This window comes from Plasmodium vinckei (genome assembly GCF_900681995.1).
Source record: "Plasmodium vinckei vinckei genome assembly, chromosome: PVVCY_10".
Taxonomy (NCBI): Eukaryota; Apicomplexa; class Aconoidasida; order Haemosporida; family Plasmodiidae; genus Plasmodium; species Plasmodium vinckei.
The window spans coordinates 1,519,120-1,543,868 of NC_051302.1; the positions used below are offsets into that span (position 1 = coordinate 1,519,120).

General features: G+C 23.8%; 9 protein-coding genes across 9 annotated transcripts; 3 read left to right on the forward strand and 6 right to left on the reverse strand.

The window, feature by feature from the left end:
* Positions 1–1,015, reverse strand: PVVCY_1004010 (multifunctional methyltransferase subunit TRM112, putative; the record flags this gene model as incomplete). The annotated part of the gene is made up of 5 exons (XM_037634481.1): positions 1–35; positions 132–195; positions 342–428; positions 516–675; positions 984–1,015. 5 exons carry the CDS (start codon positions 1,013–1,015, stop codon positions 1–3), a joined length of 378 nt encoding a protein of 125 aa, XP_037490575.1.
* A 941-nt stretch (positions 1,016–1,956) lies between these two features.
* On the forward strand, positions 1,957–2,550 carry PVVCY_1004020 (conserved Plasmodium protein, unknown function; the record flags this gene model as incomplete). The annotated part of the gene is made up of 1 exon (XM_008625847.1): positions 1,957–2,550. One exon carries the CDS (start codon positions 1,957–1,959, stop codon positions 2,548–2,550), a length of 594 nt encoding a protein of 197 aa, XP_008624069.1.
* An 813-nt stretch (positions 2,551–3,363) lies between these two features.
* Positions 3,364–5,688, reverse strand: PVVCY_1004030 (pre-mRNA-splicing factor 38B, putative; the record flags this gene model as incomplete). Its single annotated transcript, XM_008625848.1, has 5 exons — positions 3,364–4,228; positions 4,322–4,463; positions 4,584–4,713; positions 4,813–4,899; positions 5,017–5,688. The coding sequence occupies 5 exons, from the start codon at positions 5,686–5,688 to the stop codon at positions 3,364–3,366; spliced, it is 1,896 nt and encodes a 631-aa protein (XP_008624070.1).
* Positions 5,689–7,367: 1,679 nt separating this feature from the next.
* Positions 7,368–8,340, forward strand: PVVCY_1004040 (conserved Plasmodium protein, unknown function; the record flags this gene model as incomplete). The annotated part of the gene is made up of 2 exons (XM_008625849.1): positions 7,368–7,866; positions 7,976–8,340. The coding sequence occupies 2 exons, from the start codon at positions 7,368–7,370 to the stop codon at positions 8,338–8,340; spliced, it is 864 nt and encodes a 287-aa protein (XP_008624071.1).
* A 998-nt stretch (positions 8,341–9,338) lies between these two features.
* Positions 9,339–10,199, reverse strand: PVVCY_1004050 (rRNA 2'-O-methyltransferase fibrillarin, putative; the record flags this gene model as incomplete). Its single annotated transcript, XM_037634482.1, has 1 exon — positions 9,339–10,199. The coding sequence occupies one exon, from the start codon at positions 10,197–10,199 to the stop codon at positions 9,339–9,341; it is 861 nt and encodes a 286-aa protein (XP_037490576.1).
* Positions 10,200–12,218: 2,019 nt separating this feature from the next.
* On the reverse strand, positions 12,219–15,797 carry PVVCY_1004060 (LCCL domain-containing protein; the record flags this gene model as incomplete). The annotated part of the gene is made up of 1 exon (XM_037634483.1): positions 12,219–15,797. The coding sequence occupies one exon, from the start codon at positions 15,795–15,797 to the stop codon at positions 12,219–12,221; it is 3,579 nt and encodes a 1,192-aa protein (XP_037490577.1).
* A 1,184-nt stretch (positions 15,798–16,981) lies between these two features.
* PVVCY_1004070 (radical SAM protein, putative) lies at positions 16,982–18,484 on the reverse strand (the record flags this gene model as incomplete). The annotated part of the gene is made up of 5 exons (XM_008625852.2): positions 16,982–17,040; positions 17,177–17,226; positions 17,323–17,360; positions 17,448–17,509; positions 17,608–18,484. The coding sequence occupies 5 exons, from the start codon at positions 18,482–18,484 to the stop codon at positions 16,982–16,984; spliced, it is 1,086 nt and encodes a 361-aa protein (XP_008624074.1).
* Positions 18,485–21,458: 2,974 nt separating this feature from the next.
* On the forward strand, positions 21,459–22,697 carry PVVCY_1004080 (glideosome associated protein with multiple membrane spans 3, putative; the record flags this gene model as incomplete). Its single annotated transcript, XM_008625853.1, has 3 exons — positions 21,459–21,775; positions 21,982–22,289; positions 22,471–22,697. The coding sequence occupies 3 exons, from the start codon at positions 21,459–21,461 to the stop codon at positions 22,695–22,697; spliced, it is 852 nt and encodes a 283-aa protein (XP_008624075.1).
* A 1,190-nt stretch (positions 22,698–23,887) lies between these two features.
* On the reverse strand, positions 23,888–24,463 carry PVVCY_1004090 (vacuolar protein sorting-associated protein 29, putative; the record flags this gene model as incomplete). Its single annotated transcript, XM_008625854.1, has 1 exon — positions 23,888–24,463. The coding sequence occupies one exon, from the start codon at positions 24,461–24,463 to the stop codon at positions 23,888–23,890; it is 576 nt and encodes a 191-aa protein (XP_008624076.1).
* Between the last annotated feature and the right edge of the window lie 286 nt (positions 24,464–24,749).

Here is a 24,749-nt window from a genome sequence, read left to right on the forward strand (position 1 = left end):
TTATTCTTCATTTGCTGCTAGCATATTAGGAATACCTGGTCATGTAAAATGTGAAAAAAAAAAATAAAGTTATATGAACATAAAAAATATATAATAAAGATATATTTTTGGCTTGATATGTTAAAACTTACCATCTTTTATTGGAAAAGAAATATTGCATTTTGGACATGTAAGTGAGCCCTCCATTATGTGAATCTATATATAACAAATAAGCATGTGTATGTATATAATTAACTGAATTTTTGACAATTTTAATCATTAATTATTTGAAAATAAGAAATAACATATACAAACAAGCATATTTATATGTCTCTGTTTATTGGGTTAGACAAGAAATGTACCTTAAAAAGAGCATGGTGAACTGAGTTTAAAAACCCTTCATCCTCTAAATGGTTACTATTATAGCTTGATAATAAACTTACTCCAAACTAAAAGGAAAATAAAATTTTAGTTATTAATTTTGTATTTCAAAATTAATGAAAAAATGAATAAATAAAATGTAGTAAAGTTATTACTTGTTTAGCTGTGTTATATAAAACTTCATAATCCACTTTACTCAATACATTTTTTATAAATTCTGGATTCATTTCTTGTTCTATTATATTTACATTTCCTTCAACATCTTCGTTAAGTTTGATTATTAAGGGATATCCCCCTGTACACTTAGCCTCATTGCTATAAAAAAAAAATATGCCCAAAGGTATTTACATGAAATATATTTTGATGAAAACATGAAAAAGACAAATTATTGATCATCAAAAATTGGATTATGCGAAAAAAAAGAAAACAGCATTGTATTAACGGTCTAGTTTTAATAAATTTATTAACATTCTTATTCCATCGCTTAAAATAATCAATATATACATGTATATACATTTTTAAAGTAAACTAGACGATTAAACTTTGCATAATTAAAATATAAATGAAATAATAAATAAGGACAATCATCAAATTTATATTATTTTCCTCTTTTTAACACTAACCATTTTAAAAAATTATGCGTAAGGAGTCGCATTATTTTGTTGCATTTAAAAAATGACGTAAATATGTGTGTTAAATAATGTCTTGCTATTATAAAGCGTCGTTCTTGTATTTTTTAATATTTTTTGGCTTTTACTTTTTATTCTTTATTTGATTTATTTTATGTTATTTTAATTTAATTTTTTTTTGTAATATATTTTTGGATATTTGTAAATGGGTAAATAAAAACTTTCTATAAAATTCTAATTGTAAATTAAAAAAAAATACATGGTATTATTACAAGAAGATGGGAAGATATAACAATTATAAACTATATATATCAGGTTTTTTTTTCTTTTCTTATTCATATATTTAGGAAATAACTACTTTTTAAATATTTAAATAAATATGTTTTTTATCGATTTTTTATACATACTATATGATATTTAATTATTTAATAAAATATTAAAAAAAGTTCCCATAAAAATATGATTTCTTTTTATTTTCAAAACGTTGAAATAAAAAAAAAAAAATAAATTTGTGTACTTGTGAAAAGAGACGCTTATTTTATTTTAATTTTTTATTTCAAAATATGAATGGAAGATTATATGAGGTTTCAAATTTTTAAATGATTAATTAAGTAATATTGTTACATTTAAATTATTGTGTATATATTTTATTATCATATTTACAGTATTATATATTATCAAATGCGCGTTCATATATTCATATTATTATATACATATTCGTAAGGACATAAAGAGTACCTTACTTAAGTTAGTATATATACGCACATATATATATGTATATAAATGGGGTATGTAAATATATATATACAATACATATAATGTCATATATATTATAATATGCAATGCAAAAGAAAATAAAGTAATATTATGTTGGGCATCCATTTTTTTTCAATTTAATATATAATAATACTTATGTATACATGTACATTTTTCGGAATGGAGTTTTAACTTTTATTTTTTTTCAAAAATGAAAAGATACGTTGTAAATAATAATAACACATTACATGAGTCCAAAAAAATAAGAGTAGCATACGAATATGAAAGTGAAATAAAAAAAACAGGCTGCAACTCACCAAGTATTTTTGACCTTAATTATATTTATAACAGTATAGGAAGCATGGAAAGGAAAAAAGTAAATGTAGAAAAATTGAATTTGTTTAATATAGAAGAAAATGTAAAGAGACAAAAAACAAATTATTTAAATATTTTCAACGATTTAAAAAATGTAAAAGAAATAGAGGAATATGATGGTAGTGAAGGGAGCAATAAAAACAACACCCTATGTAGCAGCAGTAAAAATAACACCCTATGTAACAGTAATAAAAGGAAACTGTGTAATGATATAAAGGGGACAATTAAAAAAACAGTTCGAAGAAAATATGAATCTATTAACATGCATAATAGTGATCATATAAATAGTAGAAAAATAATGGATAGTCAAAAAAAAGACGAGAATGAAGAAAACAAAAAATGCAACCTCATTAAAAATAAATATTATGAAAAAATAAATAGTTTACTAAAACAAATGCATATGAATAAAATTGCTCGAAAAAATGGATAATTAAAAATTATTGTCTAATTATGAAGATCATAAAACAGCCAATATATTACTCTAAACATTTTTCTTTGAATAATAAATAGAAATCATTTTTTTTTTACAAAAATATATAAATTTGTATTTAGGTTATACACACACAAGCTATCATACTTTAAACAGTTTCACATCAGTGAAATAGAAAAAAGTAGATAATGAGAAATATATGGCATTATTTGTACTATTAAAGGGGATAAAAAAAATTAAATAATATTTCTAGATTTTTATTTATTTTATTTTTTGTTCTTAATATTAGTTACTTTGAATATATTTCCTTTTACTATTTTTTTTGTGTTTTTATTTCGTATACTTTATAATTCATATTTTGAATTTAAAATATGTAAAACTATGTATATAGTTATGTATATATGTTTTTTTTTCCATTTTATGTTCAATATGTATAAAAATTTTTAGCAAACAATGTCTAAAATGCTAATTTATTTTTTTTAAAATATAAAGTTTGCATAAAAAATAAAAACAGTTTTTTTATACTCAAAAATTGTGTTATAAATATCTTTGACTATAGATATCTTCACACATCAATGGTGTAGAAAAATATGACAAGTTAATTTTATTTCCCGTCCCTTTCATTAGGTATGCATATAATGTATACCCAAAATAGACGACAATATAAAATTATTTTAAGGACGCAAAAATGTAAAATTATATGAAATAAAAAACGAACAATTTGTAAGCAAAAAATTTATATATAGAAGGTACATATAAATATATGTACATATATGACTGTGAAAAAAACTAAAGAATATTTAGATAGTTGATCTATCCCAATTTCATGACATCCATTTCTTCTAAATCATTATTATTCATTCTGTTCATTTTATTATCAGCTTTATTATATCTTTCCATTAATTCTTTAAGTTTCGAATTTTCTGGAACTACATTTTCAGTAGTTTTTTTATCATTTTGATTTGTTTGTACAGGTCTTTCTATTCTTTTAGGGGATATAGATCTATTTTTTTTTCGGCTATATATATTTTCTACTTTTATTGTAAGTGATGATTTATAAGAGGTTGGTCTACGTGCATAATCTTTTCCAGTTGCAAGAGCTTTTTGACTTTCCATTTTTCGAAATTTATTAATTAATTCATCTTCTGTATTTTCATCTTTCTCTTTTCTATGTCTTCCCTTTTTATCAGATTCCGAACTTGATATCAATCTATCTCTTTTTCTATGTGATCTATCTCTTGATCTTCTACTGTGTCTATTTGATGATCTGTTACGATCATAATCATCCTCTGATTTGTCTCGCTCATCATCGTTTCTTTTTTTTCGGCGTCTTCTACTTCGACTTCTACTTCTGTCCCGACTTCTGCTTCTGCTTCTGTCTCGGCTTCTACTTCTTCGTCTTCTTCTTCTTCGGCTCCTGCTTCTGTCCCTGCTTCTGTCCCTGCTTCTGTCTCTACTTCTGTCTCTACTTCGGTCTTTTTCTCTTCCTCTGCCTTTGCTCCTCTCGACACTTGATCGCCTATCATTGCCCTTACCTCTCTCCGAATCTTTGGATATCAATTTGACGTATCCTAGATGTACAATTTTTTCATTTCCATCAATTTTTCTGATTCTAACAAAAACTTTTTCTTTTGCCTGGTTTACTATACCACCAATTTCCCCTTTTTCCCATTCTCCGCTAAACGAAAAAAAATTAATTAATTAATTAATTAATGAAAAAAATAAACCAAATAAATAGCATGAACAAATGAGTGTTGAAATTTTGAATTACTTGACATAAGCCATGATATGTTCTCCCTTTACAAACTTTGATATTTGCTCTTTATTTTTTTTATTCCGTTTTCTATGATCACTCATAAGCATAAGGCGGGCGCCATAAATGTTTTTTATTTTTATTGGAAGTCTTGGTAAAACTAAGTTAAAAAAAGTTACATATTTAAGTCAGTAAGAAATTTATATTATACTTTTTGTAGCAAATCACTCTTTATGAATATGCATACTTAATGAAATATAATTTATAAAAAAAAACAAACCTGTATTAAAATATTTATCGTCATATAATAGGCTTTGAACATACTCTCCTATTGTCATTAATTTTCTTTTATCTGCTGAAACTGTAAATTCGTCATCATCGAGCATATAGGGCTCAAACCACATCCATAGCTACAAAAAGGTAAGAAAAAAAAATAGGAAAAAAAAAATATGAAGATATATTGTATTGTTATGACAGTATGTTATTTCATTTTGTTTTGCATTTCATACGTTGGATGGGCAATGAACATATCGCAGGTACAAAAATCCGCACGCGCGAACATAGCACGACTCCTTATTATCTATCAAGCTTTTTAGCTGCAATGAAAAAAGTGGATATACATATGAGATGATAAATGTAAGTAGTAGTAGTAGTAATAGTATGTAATGATGGGAAAGGATATCCCCCACATTGATATTGACATTTTTTATTACCTGCTTCTTTGTTAGTTGCATAGTAAAAAATTTGTAAAGACAACAAAAAAGTGTGGAGGGGGCTCGTGTACTTCCAATGCAATATGGTTCGACATGATCAGCATATGAAAGAATTTCATCTAAGACTTCTTTAAATGTTTTAAGAGATATAAGGGATCTAAAATATTCGGAAGATAAAATATTATTTCGTAATAAATTATTTACATTATAAGTAGATGTATTTGTTATTTCTATAATATTTTTTTTATCCTCAACATTGACATTATTATTGTTAAAGGTTGATGAAACAGATTGATTGAAACTATTTAATAATTGATTTCCTTGGATATTATAATTATAATTATATGGCTCGTTAATATTATTTTGATACATATTTATAGAGCTGTTAAATGAATTGTTTCCTTGATTTCCTATGGGATACATAGGGGCCCCCATATTAATCATAGCATTTGAATTCATAGAGTAATAAGATGGATCTACATAATTATAATTCATTAAATATTTTCCTGATGTGTCATACATATTATTACTACCCATAGGAAAAACGCCATTACTTTGATTATAGTAAGAGTAATCATAATTTACATTTTTTATTTCATTAGGATTCCTTTCATGCATCTGGGGTGGGGTGGGTGTACTCGTATGTTCACTATTTTTTACATTATTATCCATTTTTAATACTGCAGCAAAAAAAAAAATAAAATAAATAGCAAGCTTCTCTATATAACTATTCAAATATTAACAATATAATTGTACAACTATTTTGCTGATACAAATATGGATATAAAAATTTACATACATCTCACCATACACATATATGCATTTCTACATTGTCATTTTGCATAGAGTCATGTAGAAAGTGTTGAACAGTTTGAAAGATTTTTGAGTGTGTCCCTAATTATGTGGGCAACGATAAAATAAATATCGAAAATGTGCAGCAAAAAGGAAAGTGTAGTAATAATAATAAGTTAATGTACATATGCAAATAGAATGGATGAACTACTTGTGCTACTTACGATAGGGACTTCAAAACAGTAACAACACAAGCTTCATTTTATTTGATATAAAACAAGTATGTGTGTAAATATGACATAAAGGAAAAAGATATCAGTTTAAAAATAACAAGAGTGGATATTCCTCTATTGTTAAGAGAAAAAAATAAAAACAATAAACATGAAGAATGAAAGAAGATAAATTAATATAACACATGTATAATGTTGTATATAATTACCATGTGTATATATATGCTTGATTTAAAAACCCTATAAATGGATAAACATATATATATTTATTATATGATTCATTTTTCCCCCTCCAATCTATTTATAAATATCCCTTAGTTGTTATATTACATTTTAATTCTTTATACTTTCATTTTTCTAATTTGTAGATTTTAAAAAAGGATTAAAATATTATCATATTTATATATGTATATATATATATGCATATTTTATAAAATTAAAAAAATAAAATATTTTTTTAAAATTTGAATGAGGAAATATAATTGTTACTATCCCATTCTCGTACAATCATTGATTCGATGTTTAAACAAAATTTTTATTTTTAAAAAATTTATAAATTTATTCAAATTATTTTATGATATTTAAGTAAAAATTATACTTTGTATTTAGGCAAGGAAGGGGAATTGGTATAAAATCAAAAAAAAATATAAATAAATAAATAAGTAAATGGAAAAAAGGAAATTTTTTACATATTATATGAATTTAATTAAAATAAATTATTTTTAAATAGAAATTTGGGAAATTTCACTTTTTTTTTATGAAAGAAAAATGAGAAAACGACATTATATTTTTATTGCAGATCCTAATTATTATATCATATATATTATGTTATAATTTTTAACATATTTATTTATCATTTTGTTTAGTTTTCTTTTTTTATTTAAAGCGATTTTAAGTATACAAATAAATATGTACATACTATTATACCATCATTTTATTTGAATTTTCCAATTATGATGATGTAAGTATTTATTTATGAGTTATATATACTATTTTTTAGTGAGAAAAATCAGATTGTTTTTATCACTTTTTATATTACCTTCTATGGTGTAACAAAATTTTCATGTATAAAGGTAGGGGTAGCCAAACAAAAATCGAACTACAAGTTTTGATTTCTAATTTGCACATTTAACAGTTTTCCATTAAATTGTAAGATAAAAATATACATGCTTATAATAGGCATTTAACTTAGTCTGTTTACAAATAAAAAAAAAATTATAAAAAAAATTGCAAAAAAAATTGTAAAAAAATTGCAAAAAAAATTGTAAAAAAATTGCAAAAAAAATTGTAAAAATAAATATACAAGATAACCCCATTGGTGTGTGAATAATGAGCACAAGACGGAAGAATGAAAAAGGGAAAAATAATGAAAGAGATTTAAAAGATATAAAAAATAAACTAGAAAATTTAAAAAATAAAACTCAAGTACCAGATGGAAAAACAGATAATAATAAAAAAAATGTAGACCCATTTGTTGATTTAAAAATACATATTTTAAATGTTTTAGATGAGACTAGAAAATGTATAAGAGAAAAAGATGATATTCAAAATGTTCATGGAAATAATATTGAAGTAATAAAAAGAAGTAACATAATTTATAATAATATGAAAAATTTAGAAACTTATTTTAATAAGTTAGATGAAATTTTAAAAAAACAATTAAAACAAAGACTTACATATACTAGAGATGAATTGCTTGATAAAAACCAAACATTTGAGTTACTAAAAAAACAATTTTATGAATGTAAAAAGCTAAGTAACTACAACCAGATCAAAGAAGTATGTATGGTTAGCTTTTCAGAGTATAAAAATAAGACAAAATTAGAAAGTAAGTTTTTACACTATTTATATTATTTTTTTTTGTCGGGAAATATTGTGTGCACTTTTTCTTCTCAAACCTTTGCAATTTTAATTTTTTTTTTTTTTTGTTTTTTTAGCCAAAGTAACAGATAGTAACATACATGATGAAGATGACTTAATTATAATAAACCAATGGAAAGAAAGAGATAAAAATTTTAATGATGAGATTTTAAAAATAGGGGATGCTATTGATAAAATTGGGGCAAATGTTGATTTCATAGCTGAAAAAGCTGAAGAACAAAATGATATAATTATAAATTTACATGACCAAACTGATAAAACTCAAGATAATGTAAAAGAAATAAATGTAGAAATTAAATTAGCAATGAAAAAACATTCACATGCAACTTGGTGTTTAAGAATTTCGTTAGCCATTATATTTGTATTTCTCGTCCTACTAACCATAAATATTATATCAAATAGGGTCATCAAAAGATTATGAACAGTCAGAATAAAATGACCATAAAAAAGGACAAATTTTTACACAAAATTTGAAAAGTTGGAAAATTTTGAAAAATTAAAATAAAATGATGTTATAAAATATGGACATTCTTAAAAAAGCTTATCCAATACTTTATAGTTTGATGAATAAATGTACAAATCATTATACACTATTTCAAACTATAATTATATAAATTTTTTGTGTGTGTAATTAAATTTTATTTTTTCGCCGAGCCCCATTTATGTATATATACTGTCTATATTTGTTATGCCACTATTGTAATAATATTTGTTTATGTTTAATATGTTTTTTTTGTAAATATATCAATTTTTAAATTCAAATTGAAATCAAATATTGGTTTATTTCTTTTATTTATATAATACATGCATGATTAAGCATGAATATATTAATACATATATTGTCTTTCCTTTTTAAAGGATAATAAAATATTTTTTTTTTTTCTTAACCGTATTAAATTTTTAAACGAATAAAAAATATGCTGACATATTTTGATATGTTATGATCAAATATATTTTATATATTTACAATTTTTAATTATAAAGTAATAGTTATTTTAAGTATAGAATAAAAAAAAAATTGAATAACTAATAATTATGAATATACACAATATATAAACATAGTTTAATTATACATAAAAATAAATTTAGATAAGAAATAAATATTTCTATATATTTAAAGATTCAAAAATTATTAAATACTAAAATGGCAAGATGGATACATACAAATGGCAAATAGAAAAAAGCAGATAGAACATATGCCCATGCATATGTATTGCTATATTTATATATCCAAAAAAAATAATAATAAATTTGTTTACTAAATAATGTACATATTTTTGTTATTATTTTAGGGGCATAACAAATTTGTTCTCTTTAAATGTGAAAAAAAAAAAACCTTAGAATATATTATTGCTTTGTTTGTTTCACTCGTTTTGCCTTATTTCTTCATTAATTTATATTTTTTTATGTTTTTAATTTTTATCGATACATACCCAATACAATAGCATGATTTCTATGATAAGGTTCTAGGGTTAGTTTTTCTTTAGGTTTACAACTTTCTTTTTTAAGTTTTTCCATTTCTGATGCAAATACGACTTCTGGTTTGGCAGTTGAATCTACACAGTTTGCTTTAATTGAAATAACAAACCATCCACCAGTTTTTAAAAACATATGAGCATTCATAGCAACAATACGTGCTTGATCTGGTTGAGCAACATCAGCAAAAACAACATCAACCATATCTACTAACATTCTGTATTTAATTGGTTGTCTAGCATCTTCAACTATAGGTACAACATTCAATCTTTTTTTTGCCATATTTGTTAAATCTCTACCAGATCTATGAGAAAACTCTACTGCATAAACAATACCTTCATCACCAACCATATCAGATACATGGGAAACTGAAGTACCATTGGCTGCTCCAAGATATAAAACTTTACTTCCAGGTTTTATTGGCATATTACCTACTCCTCCCATTAAACATGCTCCTAATTTAGATCTAAAAGGATTCCATACTCTATATTCTATTTTTTCATCATCAGTCATTACTTCATATCTTTTTTCTCCATATACACTTTCACCAGGTACTAAATTTCTTGTAACTAAAATATCTGATTTACCTTTTAATAAATAAACTCCTGGAAATCTGTGTGGAACTACAATTACTTTTCCTTTTTTAAATCCTTTATCTTTATTTCCTCCTCCTCCTCTTCCTCCGCCACCTCTTCCACCTCCTCCTCTTCCACCTCCGCCTCTTCCTCCTCCGCCTCGTCCACCACCACCTCTTCCTCCTCTGTCGCCGCCGCCGCCTCGGCCTCCGTTAGACCCTTTCCACATATTTCCCTTACGTACCTGATTGTTGTTATTATTTCCCTTTTTAAAGTCATTGTTGCCCTTTTTGAACTTCCCTGGTCCTCCACGAAATTTGTCTAAAGAAGAAGATAAGATAAGTAGAATAAATGAAATGAGTAAACTATATACGCAAAATAAAAGCTTATTAAACATGTATATGTAACAAAATTGACAGACTAGTAAACAACGATATAATTTATATAATCAAGAAATTACAGCATATTTGGCAATACTGGAAAATAATACTTATAAACACAAGTAGCATTATAAAAGTAGCGTATCTTGTGCATATTTAGTATTAAAACATATAAAGATATAATTTATATATTTGATTTATTGAGGATACAACAGAATAAAATATTATCATACAAAGGTTTAATCATGGATTTTATATTTTTTTTTTTAATCTTTATTACCTCCCATTTTGACAAACTAAAAATGTATATTATAAATGGAAAATTATATAAATAAAATAAAGGAATTAAAATAATTTATACATATTAGCATATGTTCCAATATATAGTTTATTATATATAGGTTAAAAAAAAAACAGAAAAAAGGTATGGATTTAAAATTCCTTTTTCTCTATAATTTTGGATTTAAAAAAAAAAAAAAAATTATTATATATAATAGTTAAACTGTGGAACTATTAAAAATTTCTTCATATTCATAATTCATATTTGAAATTAGTTCTTCCATATTAAATTAAAAATTTTATTTTTTTCCTATATTGTTTTTTTTTTTAAATTCATTTATTATCCTTCAAAAAAATAAATAATATTCTTGGCGCCTTCAAGCTGATGTCGAAATAGTTTAATAAAATATGTATATAATAATATGTAAATATAATTATAGGCATAAATAATTATTTATATAATATGTTAGCTTTTAAGTGGGGTATGGATATGCTATATCATTTTTACTGCTTAATTTTTTATGTATATACAGTAAAATATTTATAAAAAAATTAGCAACTTTTTTTTTTTTTTTTTTTTTTGAAAAAAAAATATGAATATTTAAATATGTAGAAATAAGCATATATATATATACATAATAATTTCCCTTAATTTGGTATGTTATTCTATATATTTTTTTATAAAAAAAAATGCAATTATTTTTTTATATATATACCAACTGTATATTCATGTAACTAATTTTGGATAAAATATTTCAATAAATGATTAAGATAGTTAAATTATTATTTTTAGCAACAATATTATGAAGTATGTTGTGAAATATGCATAATTTTGTTTGAACATTTTATATTAAACCTATTTATTAAAATAAACCAACAGATAGACTCCTTCCTAGTCTTACTCATATATACATTGTATAGCATATGTGCAAATATTGCCCTTACATTGGTTTTGCATATACATATATATATGTAATCCTTTTCATACCTCTTAATTATATTACAACCCATGCACTAGCTTATAATTTATGCATATGCATGACCAACAGTTTGATAAAACATTTTCTTATAATAAAAGTGAAAAATTAAACACAATTATAAAAAAAAAAAAATATTATTTTTTCCCATTTAAAGTTATTAGTTTATACTTGTTGAATAAGAACAAAATGAGACAAAATTGTTTTAATTTGAACATTACAAAAAAAAAATTTCAGTCTATTTTTTACTGACTTTTGGTTAGATTATTATATTTGCACACTATGTAAGTATATATATATTTTACATAACTAATATAAGGGCTTTAAAAAGGTGAATGAATAATCTTATTTTTCTGCTATATATGATTGATGATTATTTTGTGTGGATGGTTTAAACTCGTGATAAGGTTTTACAATGGCAACTTGTATTTGTCCCCCCCCCTTTATTGAAATAACACCTGTATTTATAGCTGCTTTACAAACATAAGATAAAGGACTATAAGTATTTGTTCCAAATATTTGTTTATCTACTTTATGAAAATTTTTTGTACTTCCAATAGGTAGTTGAAATAAAAATGATGCATCTGTAAAGCATGTAAAAATATCATCTTCTTATTTTGAAAAAAGAGAAAAAGATCGTAATTGTGATTGTTTTTCTGATTTTGAGATGATTCCAAAATGACCTCTAGATGATTTATATTCTGTTAAACCTTCAACAATTTTTATAATAAATGAATTACTATTAGTTTTGTTGTCATCCTTATTATGTTCATTACTTTTACGTATTATTCCTGAATGCATAACTGCTTTACATATTGATGTATCTGGTGTGTAGTAATTGTTAGACCCTTTTATTATATATTTTGAGTTAGTACAATCTTCTGAACAGCTAGCTAAAAACTGAGTTCCAATTTTTCCACTAAATCGTTCGTTAAGTAAATTATCTGAACAATTCAGGTAAATTTCTTCTGTATTAATTTGTATATTTTTATTTACATTAGTTTTGGATTTACATGGAGTAATACAATCACGTCCATCTATAGTTTTCCGTTGATTTTTTGTTTTTTTATTTTGTATTTTTCTATTATTTATATCTCTATTTCCAGACATTCCATCATTTAAATAATTATTTGAAAGAACTGAATCATATGATTCTTTAATTTCTTGTTCTGTTAATATATATTTATAAATTTTAACAAAATTAATATCTCCTATAAAGTAGTCAGTTGCTTGTTTGTTTGATCTACCAATGGTTAAATCTCCATTTAGAGTGAAATTGATTTTTATATTTTCAAGATTAATTTTTTTTTGATTAATATATAAAGAAATTGATTTATTTGGTTTGTTATAAATTAGAACAAGATGATAAGGATGTTCATACTTGGGAATAAATTTAGTTTTTATTAAATGTGGATTACAATTTTGTTCTATTACTAATTCATTTTCTTCATCAATAGATATAGATATACCTTCACATAAACTATGAGATAATATTGTCCTCCATTTATTTGCTCCTTTACTACTTGGAATAAAATGTGTAATAAAAGTAAAATTAGAAAGAGTTCTAATATATTTTTCATTAGGAAGATTATTAGCATTTATATATTCAGTTTCATTGCCATTGAATCCAGTAAAAGAGGATGGGGCTATCCATTGAAAAGTGGGTTCTAGATGCATATTATGTTCAAAAAATGTTTTATTTTTTATTTTTTCATTATTATTTTGTTTATTAAATATATTTTCATAATAAAAATCATTATCATCTTTTAAAATTTCATCTTCATATTTTGAATTATTTTGTCTTTCTTCCATTATGATATAATTTGTTGGTATGCTTAAGCTAAAACTTTTAGATTCACCATTAAATTCTTTTGATTCTATATTGTTTCTTTTGGTTCCTATAAATTTATTTCTACTATGAGTAATGATAAGAACTACATCATCAGCAACATTACTTGATAGAACACCTGCATGTATAGCTGATTTACATATATAAGAATCGAATGTATATACAAAAGTTCCTTTTATTACACCAATATCTTCATCACATTTTTCTGGACAACTAACTAAAAATATATCTCCAATATTTCCTTTGCTTAATTCAGCTTTAGAGGTTATTTTGTCAAAGCAACTTAATTCGATTTTTGGATGGAATTGTTTTTTTTCCATTGACATTATATGTTTGTTTAATCCATATTTAGAAATTCTAGTTGAACTGGTAGAAGCATCTCCTTCCTCTTCTGCATTTGCACAACCAATAATTATATCTTCTTCATGTGAACAATAAATATCTTCAGATGTTTCATGAGGACAATTTTTTAAATTAGCTTCATCTCCTTTACATCTAAAATTAGTTGCATTAATTCTTTCTGTATCATGACCACATAAATTTTCACCGGCTATATCATTACATAGTTGTTTAGAGAATCCATTTGCTTTTACATTGTGATAACCTAATTCTAAGCATGCAATTTTTTCTGTTTCTTTTGTCCATCCTTCTGAACAAACAGAACCGAATACCCCATTGTAATATATTTGTAATCTTCCTATCCCATTAGATGTAGGTGCACCAGTGCTGTCTAAAAGTCGAATAGTTCCGTTTTCTATCAAATCATTACCTAACTGATTAACACACTGTATTATAACATCATCATGATGATCTATACAATATGAAGGATCGTCAGTATTACAGGATAATAAATTTTGTTCGTTTCCAGAACATAAAATACCAGAAGCATTAAAAGGATATTTATATCCAGCACAATAATTTTGTTCATTTATATTTGAACAATTTTCTTTAATATATATACCATTGAGAAATCCTAAATCTTTACAAGCTCTTTTTGCTGCATCGTCGGAAAATTCAAAATTTGGACCTTTTTTACAAACAGCTCCCCATTTATTATTTACACGAATTTCTAATCTTCCTAAAGAAGATAATTTTCCAAAAGAATCAACGATTCTAACATTACTTTTTATATCATCAATAGATGTTAAATGATATGTATAAAAAGAAAAATTATTTTCATCACTCTCATCACCTTTGGTAGAAAAATCAATTGCCTTTAAATTATTATATGTATTATCCATTGCATAATAATAATTTAATCCTTTTGTTATTGTAACAATAATTTCTCCTCCACTTTCTGTTAATGAGCCATCATAAATAGCTGCAGCACATATAGAGGTAGATGCAGGATGTATAGAAGTACCTTCTATGATAGAAAAATCTGAACTATGACAATTTTGTGGGCATCGAACTTTAAATATATGTACCTTATTTTGTAAAACAAAATTATTATTTAATGATTTAGTTGTATCTATTAAATCATTAGCACGTATATGACAATCTATGTCTTTTGCATTTCCATCAATATTATTTGTATTTATATTTATTTTTATTTTATTATTATATGGATAACCAATCCAACTTTTTACATTGAAAATATAAACTTTGTTGTCATCACTTTTTATTTTAACAAAATCACAATACCATGGATCATTATAAGAATTGTTTATTAATATGATATTTTCTAGATTTCCTACATCGGATGCTTGAAATTTTATTTTTTTTAATCCAGCAGATGTAAATCCTTCATGTAGCATTTTTGTATTACTTCTTTTGTTGTTATTACCCAATAATATTATATCTATAATTCCAGTAGTACCTGCTTCTATATCTTTTCCTGTTTGAACATAAGCAGTATATAATTTATTACCAGACAAGAAATATGTTGCTTCTTGTTTTTCTTCATTTAATATACCTATACAATCAAAAGTCCAATACTTATATTCTTTCCAAACTTTTATTTTTTTACATTTCCAATTTCTATTATTATTTATTTTTGAATTTAATTTTACATGAATATATTCTGGATTATCTATATCTTTTCGAACTGAATGTATTTTTCTAAATAGCCCTTCTTTTTCACTCCCAATCATTATTTCTTTAGTATTAATACCTTGAGAGTTTGATAAGACTATTGAAACATCACTATATAAATCGATATTATTTGCTTTAGCAGGAACTATTTCAATCATATATTTAGTTAAATTATCTCCTTCTTTTTGACACTCTGCATAATCAGACATTCCATATTCAAATTTCGCTTTGCACCATTCCTTTCCATTTGCGCTCAGAAAAAATTGCAAAAATATAAATCCACAACTAGCCCAGTTATAAATTTTCATTTTCTTTACTAAAAATATGAAAAAATATATGGAAGGGTGTATCTCAACTTTATTATATAACTATTTTTTTTTTATGTCCTGTTAATAATTTTTTGTACACAAATAGCTAGCTAAAAAAAAAATATGCACAAGTATATGCTTAAAAATGTTAGACACTAAAAATACCTTTTAGACAAAAATTTATAGGTTAAAAAGGCACACTATTATAGTCTGAAAAAAACTTACAATATATAAAAAAACTATAATATGAAAACAAACTTATGAATATATATATAGAGTATGTGTGTGTGCACAAATTTAATAACCCAAGTAACAATAGTTGTTATTCATCACGAATTTGTTCAACAAATTCACCAAATTAAGCAAATGCTTTTCTTATTACTAAATGGTCAATAACAAAATTTCATTTGTTTTTGTACATTTATGCACATTCCATTTTAAATGATATATGAATTTTTGCATGAATTGGTCAGAATAAATATATTTTTTTTATGATGTTCATAAAAATAGTTAATTGACATAATCAAATTATAAATATAGAATGATATATGGATAGTATATAGAATAAATATGTAACTATTTTAACAAAAAGACGAAAATGAAGAAAAATATTTATATCAAGTGTAACATATGTACACATTTATTTAAGTCTCATTGAGAAAGTATAATAAATATTTTTCATCAAAGTATACAATGAATATATGTATATTTTTTAATATAGCAATACAAGAAAGAGAGTTATTATTTTTAAAAAGTAATATAATAAAAATAATTAAAATAGGCACAAAAAAATATGCACAGGCAAGAATTTAATAGACCTATATATGTGCATATAGGATACTAACTTAAAGTGTTGTATTTAAAGGACGAAACAAAAGCAACATCGTGTAGGTACATCAAATTTTTAGAATATTCTTTAATTATAACAAAAAAAAGTTAATAAAAAATGATTAAAATTTCGGGATATTAAACAAAAATTGAATAGCCAAAAAAATAAATATATGACCATGGTAAGCTAGCTATATATTGTGTGCAAAAAAAATAAAAAAAAAAAGTATGCATATACAGATTAAATTAAAATAAAAAACACTGTTTTTTTATTCAGCATATATATGTATGTATTTGTTTCTCTACATAATTACATATAAAAAGATAAAGTCCAAATTTAATTTTTCAAATTTTTACTATCCTATTAATGCCATTTTGGGGTTTTCAATTTTCTTTGTCTTTTTAGGCTCATAGTCTAAAAATTATGATATTTTTCATACAATACAAAAATAGGGAAATTATAAAAAATTGTAATAATAAGAATTATTTTGTATAAATAAGAATCGTAGAATGTGTAAGAAAGGGAATATACAAAGGTACATATATTTTACCTGCAAATAGTTGGCCACATGCTGCGTCAATTGCATATCCAAAAGAATTTCTATTTAAAAATGAAAGAAAAGAAAAACGATATTAACTGTTGTGCATTTTGTATATTTTATTTGTTTGTTATTTCACTATTTTGACAATACTATACCTATAGAAAAAAGATATTCTATGCTTCCTCAATATTTTCTACAAAAAGATGGGAAAAGTTTTATTTGTATGTAAATATGTAAAAAAATATATAATAAAATTAATTGCATATTTTATCGGGTTTACTTCGAATTGATGAATTTTCTCTTCTTCATCAAGTCTCTGGAATTCATCACACACATTCTTGGCTAAAATGAAATGGAAAAAGAAAAGGGGAATATTTGTAAAAGGTAAAATTCAGGGTAATATGATATGCAATTGTAAAGTGTGTGGGCAAATGTTATACCTTTGTTATAGGGTATTAAGCAGACATTGTATAAATATCTAACAGAAGGAGGCCTTTTAAGTATATGCTCACATAAAGCCTCAGCATGATCTATAGAATCGTTTACATCCTTAATAAGAATATAACTTATCCATACACGTCTACTTGTTTTTGCTATTCTGTCATCTAATAAATCTAAAACTTCATGAAATGGAAATAACTTATTAATGGGTACTAGTTGATTTCTTTCTTCAGTAAATGGGGAATGTAAAGAAAAAGATAAATTTACTTGAGGGAATAATTCATTTAATTTTTTAATCCCTGGTAAAAGTCCAACTGTAGATATATTAATTCGTCTACTAGATAAAGAAAAAAAATTAGAGTTGTTAAAAAATCGTATTGCTTCAAAAACATTAGGATTAGCTAGTGGTTCCCCCATTCCCATAAATGAGACATTTTTAATATTAACATTTTTTGATTGAAAATATAATAGCTGATCTGTTATTTCATCTAACTCTAATTGGCGTTTTATTCCTATTTGTCCAGTTGCACAAAATTTACAAGCAAATGAACAACCTATTTGGCTTGATATACATAAAGATGTATGAGAGCCAAAATCTAATGCGGTTGCTTCAATTTTTTCTTTATCTTTACATTCAAATAATATTTTATATGCTCTATCATATTTATCTTCTTTTATTGGTTTTATACTTAATATATTTTCACTAAAAATACTTTTTAAATTTTTTCTTATATCTGTTGGTATATTTTTCATATTATTTATATTAATAATTTTACCCTTATATATATTATCAGTTATTTGTTTTAGTCTATATTTTTCATATCTATTCCGTTCAATCATTTTTACAATATTCATGTATCTCTTTGATCTTTCCATTTTGTTTTGAGATTATGTTCATTTTTTCTTTTATTGTATATCATTAAAGTATGTTTTTCCATTTGTTTTTTTGATTTTTTTTTTTCTAAATATTTGCATATATGTATGCATTGTAAGTGTGTCACTTTAATAATGGTGGTGAATTTGAAATATATTTTAACAATAAGAAATTGATATTATTTCTGGACAATCCCCATTGGGAAAATTGTTATGAAAGTAGTTTGTTTATTTGATATTCAAAAAATAGATATTCATTATGGTTAGTAGAATTTGTATGCTAAGAAAATTATATTAGTTCTCTTATTTTGACTTTTTCTCAAGCTTATATGGTGTTTTTTCTCCATATGTCATTTTCATGCATATGCATGTATACACTAAAAAATTAGCTATAATTTTATATCATTATTTTTTCAAACGGTATAATTTATTTTACAAAGCACAACATCCTCTATGAATAATTATTTACATTTTATTGAACGGCTTATAAAAAAAAAAATACCTTTGTCGCTTTTAAGATTTTCTTATAAATAATTTACAAAGCATATATATAAAAAGAGTAAAATTAAAAATTAATTACTTTTAAAATATTTGTTTAAAATGCTAGATGCCATAAAAAGGGCAACCATCTTCTGATCTATAACGTATAAATAGTATGGGATATGGAGAATAAATCCACGCACACATACATATGCAACTTTATAAATGCATATATATATATATATATATATATATATATAATTTTGTTTACAAAAATTGAAAAAAATTTAACTATAGAGTATGGCCTTACAAATATGGGAATATACTAAATTTAATATAGAGAAAATAGTAAAAGATTGAAAAATTATTAGGCATATATTATACATAATTGAGGAATACCTTTTAAGGTGTATGATTATGTAGTGGTTAATGCATAAGCAATTTATGGGTTAACGAAAAAAATAATATATTACCCATCTTAGAACAAAATAATTTGAATATTTTTTATATCCTATAAGGTCAAAGGTGTATAAATGTGATTTTAACGAATTTTCATTTTGATAATAGATAGGGAAAAACAAACTTTTTATATTTGAACAAAATAAGAAATGTTTACACAAATTTTGTATATCCAATATTTTTCTTTATAAAATATGAGCTTAACCAATTGTGGATTTTGTATATACAAATATGGCTATACATGTTAGGGATAAATTGTTTATTATGTTTGTTGTGCTTTACAATGATTGCTAATTAGTAGTATTATTTTTAAATATGTTTGTAATATGTTGCAATTTTTTATGAACAGTCATAATTTAATGAGCAACGCCTTATTATAAATTGGTGAACTAAAAGAACAAGAGAAATAGTGCTTATAGGTGCTTTTTAATTAATTATAAAAAGAAAAAAAAATGTATATATAGATTATTGAATTGATTTTGTAGGGTAAACAATTTTATGATACAAACATCGGGTTTAATTTTGACAATAGAACAAGAGGAAAGACGTATATACAAATAATTTTATGAACACGTAAGGTTAATATGGGTATATTTTGTAATTATTTGTTTTTATAATATATGAACGGGTAATATTATTACACATATTTATAGTTTTCAGTTTTATAAAAAATTTAAACAATTGTCTTAAATAAAGGTTTTATTATTTTGGGGTAGTATAATTAGTTGTACAGACAATTGAATTTGAAAAAAAAAAAAAAAAGTCTAAACATACTGTAACCACATAATTTAAATAAATTTGAATAATTGTAAAATAAAATGGAGACGAAACAAGTATAAAATAAATGGAAGTATGAAATAAAAATAAAAGGAAAAAGAAAAAGAAAAGAAAAAGAAAATAAAATACATAAAATATGTGCACTTAATTACGCACATATAAAAATAAATATATACAAAATACACACACACATATATAAATAAAAAATAAAATGTGTGAATAGGAAAATAGTGTAATTAACATATTATAAATAATGAAAAATAAAATATTTATAATTAAGGTAATTTAATTTATAATTATTTAAAAGTATTATTATTTCTATACTGATTATAAAGTTATATTTTTCACATATATGATCATATGTGCAATTAACTTGCGCATAACATTATAAATACACATTATTGTAAAAAATATTTTATGTTTAATAAAAATAATTTTAAGTACTTTTAAACACAGTATTGTATATTTTTTTTTTTTATGATTTAATGTATTGCATATTTATTTCAATTACATAAATGGATTTAGAATAAAGTTCATATTAGGTGTATAAAATGAAACATAATTTTAATTTCAATGTATATAGTGGTGTGTAATATAAAGACATATAAAATAATTAAATATATGAGATAATATATTTACATTTTTTATAAACACGTGGATAGCATTTGTATATATACAACATAGGTAATACAAACAAATATGCACATATGTCCATTTTATGATTATTCAAAATAAAATTTTCACTTAAAAAATTTTCAAATTATTTCCCTATTTTATTATTATTTATATATTTTTTTTTCTCAATTCGTAGTATTATGTATGTATATATATGTTTATACAAGTGAATAAAAACTGTATTCAACATCATATTTATAAAATTAATTTTTTTATTGTACACATATATTATTATTTTTTTATATTTTTCCGTTATTTCTTTTTTTTTGTGAAATATTTAAATACAGAATTAACAATTTATTATTTTCCCTTTCAGAAAAGCACAGTGATTAGGGAGTGAAGACAAGAATATTATTTTAATTAGTAAATAAATAAACCAAGTTGACGACAAATATTTTTTGTTATTTAAAATATAAAAATCTTTGAATATACATATTTTCTATATTTATTATGTAAAAAATATTTATATATGTAAATTAGAAAGTTTATGTATTTATTACTTTAAACTTGTTTTTTTATACATATATAAGTTATATACTTCCAAGCGTATATTCAATTTATTAATTTATCATATATATTAGTCAAAATGTGGTTTACAACGAGACAAGACGGTCTTGATGATAATTGTCACACAAACAGAGGCCCCTGTTTTCAAATTAGCGGCTTTTTTGGATCAACATTAAGAATAGGTTTTTTTTTAGAGTTTGTAGCATTAACCTTTTTATTTATGTCCTATTGGTCAAATGGAGGAAAGGGATTATTTAGTTATGATTTAAAAAATATAAGTGATGATTATAGAATGGATCAATCATTCAGAAATTCTATGGCATTTTGGACTGGTATTTATTTAATTGGAGCAATATTTGTAATGTCTTTTCAAGTCCTTCTTGCTGATGACACATGGTAGGTGTTATAATCAAACTTTGTATTCATTATGTATTATCACTAGTGTGTGCACACAATTAATCAAAAATTCTAACAAAAATATATGCCTATTAAAGCTAGTCATTAAGATACTTCACCATTTGATGAGCGATTTTTTTCCATAATTTTTTAATGCATATTCACACTTTTGTTAACATATTTTATGATTTGTTTAATTTTTTTAGTTGGGCAAGAGGATATCGTGCTGGATCCAAAATTTTGAGATTGGCTTCCTTTTTAGACACAATAAGTGCAACATTACAATTTATTTTTTATTTATATATTTCAAAATTTTATACAAAAAAATGGTATTTACACTTTAACGAAGGAGGAAGTGAATGGGTCTTTTTTATTTTTGTCAGATTAGTTCATGCATTTTCTTGTTTATTATATGGTCTTGCTTGCTATTTATTAGAAGTTTATCACGATGAAGGTGCAGGAGATTTGCATGCATATATAAATGGCATAATGTTTGCCTTTGCTGGATTAACAGGTATAAAAAAATAAGAGATTCATATAACGTTTGTATCTTTGCTTACAAAATGAGATGCAAATTATATATGTTTTTCTTGATGACCCTATATGCTATAAATTTTATTCGAAGTGTGTTAATCATGCAATTTCTTAATCACTAATTGGTTTGCTAATTCATTTTTGCTTCTTAACTTTTTTAGAAATATTTGTTATATTCTGTAACTCGGGAAGCTACTCAAACTTCTTGCTATGGTTAGCCTTAGGAGCCGTCTCTTTGTGGTCTTACTACTTTGAGCCAGAAGTCAATCATGTATCCCCAGCCTTACATGAAACAGAATTAACAAACGATGTTGAACAACAAGTTGAGAAATTTTCAAGATATACTCCATATCCACAAGATACCCAAAATGCATATTATCCAGCTTAATTTTGTTTTTATATAATTGTGTTTAAAAAAAATAAATGATTCATATGTTTATTTGGTGATTTATAATAATAGCAATTTGATACTAATATTAAATAAATGTTTAAATAATTGTGTATATATAACGAGAGCAAATATAAGGATATTTGAATAATAGTTCTATAGAACATTGTAATGATTTAATTTATTTTTTCATTGAAAATTTTCTCATTTGAAAAATGTGCACATATGTATTTATATATATTATGATTTTCTATGATTAGAATGAAAATAAAAAAGACATGTTACATTTCCTTTTATATAATAATATTATATATATATATACAAAATTAATTGTGGACTGTTCAAAGAAACTGTTTTATATCAGTACATGTTTGCATTTCAAGCAAATTTTATTGTTTCTCTTTTTTTTGTTCTTGTTTTTTTCTATTATTTTTATTATTTTTTTTTTTGTTTTTGTTTTTTTTTTTTTCACTTTTTTTTGTTATACTAAAAGATTTATTTTTTTTATAAAGCAAAAAAAAAAGGAAAAACATTATTATACATTTAAAAATTACAATATTACAGAAACAAGAACATTTAATATTTGCTCTTTAAACATGTTTTTTATTGTATGGTTTTATTTAAAATAATTTGGTGTGTGCAATGATAACAAATTTTGTTTGTTCATACCTTTATGGTTTGCAAAATAGAAATATCTCATTGTCTATTTCAAGGGTACAATAATTATTAGACAATTTTGTGAGTTATGGGGTAGGGATATATTATTGTAAATCCCGTTGTTTGTCTAGTTTAGCTGATTTTTTATCACTGAAAAGGTTAGCATATTCCTATTTATATTAAACAAATGGCATTGCTTAAAATATTAAAGAAAGAAATGAATAAATGCAAAGATGGCTACCTGATATTTATTATGCATACATACGAAATGGCTAGATCAACCATAGATTGTATGCACACATGTTGATTGATTATAAAATGGAACTTTTCAAAAAAAATGTAATTATATTGATAAAATAAAAACAATAAGTTTAATTAATTTAACTTGTTTATATAAATTTAAAAAGGTATGTGTGTGATAAAACAAAAAATATAAATGTATAATAAAATATAGGATATCCAAAAAAAAAAAAAAAATAGCGAATTGTGAATGGGGAATAAAGCTAGCTAGTATGCATTCGAAAAAATAGTATTTATTCCTTACGTAACTCACTCATTTCAACATTCATTTTTCCATATTTTTCTTCATATACATATACAACAATAGAGCTTTTAGAAATTGCCATTAATATAAAACTCGGGACTGGGTTAGAAACCCAAGGTTGAAATGCGCCAGTTGCTGAACCAGGATTAATAAAATATTTCCCTTCAAAATTATTAATAGAATTTTTGTGTGTGTGCCCACTAATAATTATATCACTATCATATTCTTTTTGCCATTGTAAGAGTGCATTTAAATTACCCCAAGGAATAATTTGATGACCATGAACTAAGGATATTTTAAAGTCGCCAATTTTAATATTTATTTTTTCTGGGAAATCAAAGTTACTATCCATATCTCCTTTAGTTATATGAACAGAGTCAGCAATATTTTTAAGCAATTCTAAATTTTCATTACATCCTACATTTCCTGTACATAATACATGTTTTATTTTGTCAGTCTTCAAAAGTTCTTTAAAACAATCAGGAAGTCCTAAATTTCTCATAGGGGAATGGAAATCTCCAATGACTAAAACAAACTCCCCTATATCTTCTAATTTATCACTCATTTGTTATGTATAAAATAAAAAAAAATGTATCAATAGGTCCATATAATATGTATAATAAAACAAATATATATCACAACGATTTTATAAGCAATACTTATATAAAAGTTTAATTTTTTTTATTAGATCGACTAATTATTTCCAGTCTCTAAGCTACTATTGTTACTCAAATAAATAAATATGTTCATAATGTATGATCTAGCTATTTTTTTTTTTTTTTTTTTTTTTTTTAATTTTTTTTTTTTTCAAATAGCTATTATTATTTACCAATAAAAAAAATGTCGAAGGA